The 2589-nt window shown below is 33.9% G+C and overlaps 1 protein-coding gene across 1 annotated transcript; it reads left to right on the top strand.

The window, feature by feature from the left end:
* The first annotated feature begins 780 nt into the window (after positions 1-780).
* On the top strand, positions 781-1677 carry LOC129677446 (putative vomeronasal receptor-like protein 4). The gene has a single exon (XM_055608052.1). The coding sequence runs from the start codon at positions 781-783 to the stop codon at positions 1675-1677; it is 897 nt and encodes a 298-aa protein (XP_055464027.1).
* Positions 1678-2589: the final 912 nt, after the last annotated feature.

Here is a 2589-nt window from a genome sequence, read left to right as displayed (position 1 = left end):
CCACACAGGGTTTAAATAGGAAAGAAACTGAATTGGAAACCGTCTAGTTCCAATTGTAATCATAATGATTCTACAATTAATAGGATGTAGAAGGTACACTAATGGTCTCTAAGTACATCTATGTCTTCAATTCTAGATTCTGAGAATATAAAATTTTCTGGAAAAATAAACAAAAATGATGAATTGAGATAGACTTTGGCTGATTAAAATAGAGAGATTATCATGAATTATGACTGTGATTCCATTAGAATTATGAATGAAAACGTGGATAGTTGCAAAATAGAGAATTATAAAATTATAGAATATGTAACTGACTCACCTGCTTTTTTGGATTCTTTTAGTGATATTTCTCTCTAGACTGACATAGTTTTGTTCAGTTGTACAAATGTATATTGTATTCTGTGTTCTCTACTACTGTTTTAGGTGTTAATTATATAATGAGGCAATTTATTATATTGAGACAAATTATATAATGAGCAAAATCAATAGGATTGGGTTTCTAAGCTATGAAACTCAAATGCAGTACAGGCACAAAAGTATGCTTTCTGTATAGATATGAATGTGAATGTATTTGTTATTTATAATTTGCTATATACAAGAAATGCGTGGAGGATCTATAGAAATGTATGATGTACAGTTTGGAACATCAAAAGTTAAAGAGAGATTAATCAAGAATTAGTAAGGAAAATTGAAATTGATATACTATCCAGTAAATTACAAGTTTGATGTATAATTTTTTTCAGATATAAGAGGTATGCTGCCATTATGCTCTTTTCAGTGATGTCTTCATTCAGGAATGTCCTTTATTTTCAAGCTGGGCTTGGAGTCCTGTCCAATATGTTTCTTCTTTTTTTCTATACTTTCATAATCTTATGTCACAGACCTAAGCCCACAGACCTGATGTCTTGTCAACTGTCCTTTGTTCACATAATGATGATCCTCACAGAAGGGGACATTTGGCTTACAGACATATTTGAGTCACTGAACATTGAGAATGACTTCAAACTTAAGGCAACTTTTTACATAAGCGGGGTGATGAGAAACCTCTCTATCTGCATCACCTGCCTCCTGAGTGTGTTCCAGGCTGTCACTATCAGTCCCAGTAACTCCTTGTTGGCAAAATTTAAACATAAACTAAAAAAATACACCATCAATGCTTTCTTCTATATTTGGTCTTTCAATCTGTCCTTCAGTAGTAGTCTGATATTCTATGTTGGTGCTTATACCAACATGAATGCAACCAACCAGATGAGCACTAAATCCTGCTCACTGTTCCCCATGAATTACATCATCAGAGGATTGATTTTAGCAGTGACAACATCCAGAGATGTGTTTCTTGTAGGAGTCATGCTGACCACAAGTGCATACATGGTGATTATCCTGTTCAGACATCAGAGGCAATGCAAGCATCTTCATAGCATCAGCCACCTGAGAGCATCCCCTGAGAAAAGGGCCACCCAGACCATCTTGCTGCTGGTGGTTTTCTTTGTGATCATGTACTGGGTGGACTTCATCATCTCAACTACCTCATTCCAATTATGGAAGTATGACCCATTCATCCTGACTATTCAGAAGTTTGTGATAAATGCCTATCCCACCATAACTCCTTTGGTACAAATCAGTTCTGATAAGAGCCTAATCAATGTGCTTAAAATCTTGAAGTCAAAGTGCCACTAAATTTTTTTAAAGATTTTTTTTTCGACTCTTTAAAAAATGAGTCATTTGCTTTTATTTGAATGTAGAAATGCTATGCCAGTATGCATGCATATATGCATTCCTGGTACTCACAGTGGTCTGAAGAAGTCATGGGATCCCCTGGAACTGGAGTTTTAGATGGGTGTGGTTGCCATGCCGGAGTAGCAGCAGTATACTTTTTTTCTAAATTACAAATTCTTCTTATATTTCAATTGTTCAAGTAGCAAAGTGAGAATATTCATATGATTTTAAATAATTTGTGTTATTACAGGCACACATTCTTTTGACATTTCTGATGCCAAGTACTACAATGTTCTTAAGTTCATTGTACAGTGTAAGTTGCTATTTTCACATAACTTCTCTTTTCTCATTTTTACTTTATATCATAAAGTGTCCTTGATGCTGAGGTTACTCAAACGAAGCTTCTTGCTCATAGTGACTTTTTAAGCCTTCTGTTGAAAACATTTTACTCTACTCTCAGTCATAAAGAGTGGTTTAAATTATAGTTTTAATTCTGCTTACTAATTAAAATTTCTCTGGATATAAAAATAATGCAAATTTAAATTTTCCATTTTTACCACATTTCCCCAATGATCTTTTTTATGAAAAAGTCACATACTTTTTTATTTATACTTCATTTCATCTACATTTATTGAAATATTATTGGTAAATAAAAATAATTTTTATAGACATACATGATCTACAATGTGGTTTTTGTGAATGATAGTATACTTTATGTATGTGCACAGATACAGGACATGTGTTCATGTACTTGTGGAGTTTGGGAGATAGCCATAGCTATTGTTCTTCAGAAGCTATTCACCTCATGCTTTAATGGAGTGTCTCTCACTGTACCTGGGGCTTTCCACATAAGCCAAGATGGTAGCCATAGAA

This window comes from Psammomys obesus, unplaced genomic scaffold (assembly GCF_907164565.1).
Source record: "Psammomys obesus unplaced genomic scaffold, mPsaObe1.curated_primary_1811, whole genome shotgun sequence".
Taxonomy (NCBI): Eukaryota; Metazoa; Chordata; class Mammalia; order Rodentia; family Muridae; genus Psammomys; species Psammomys obesus.
Note: the sequence above shows the minus strand (reverse complement) of the source record. Positions and strands in the feature narration are given on the sequence as shown.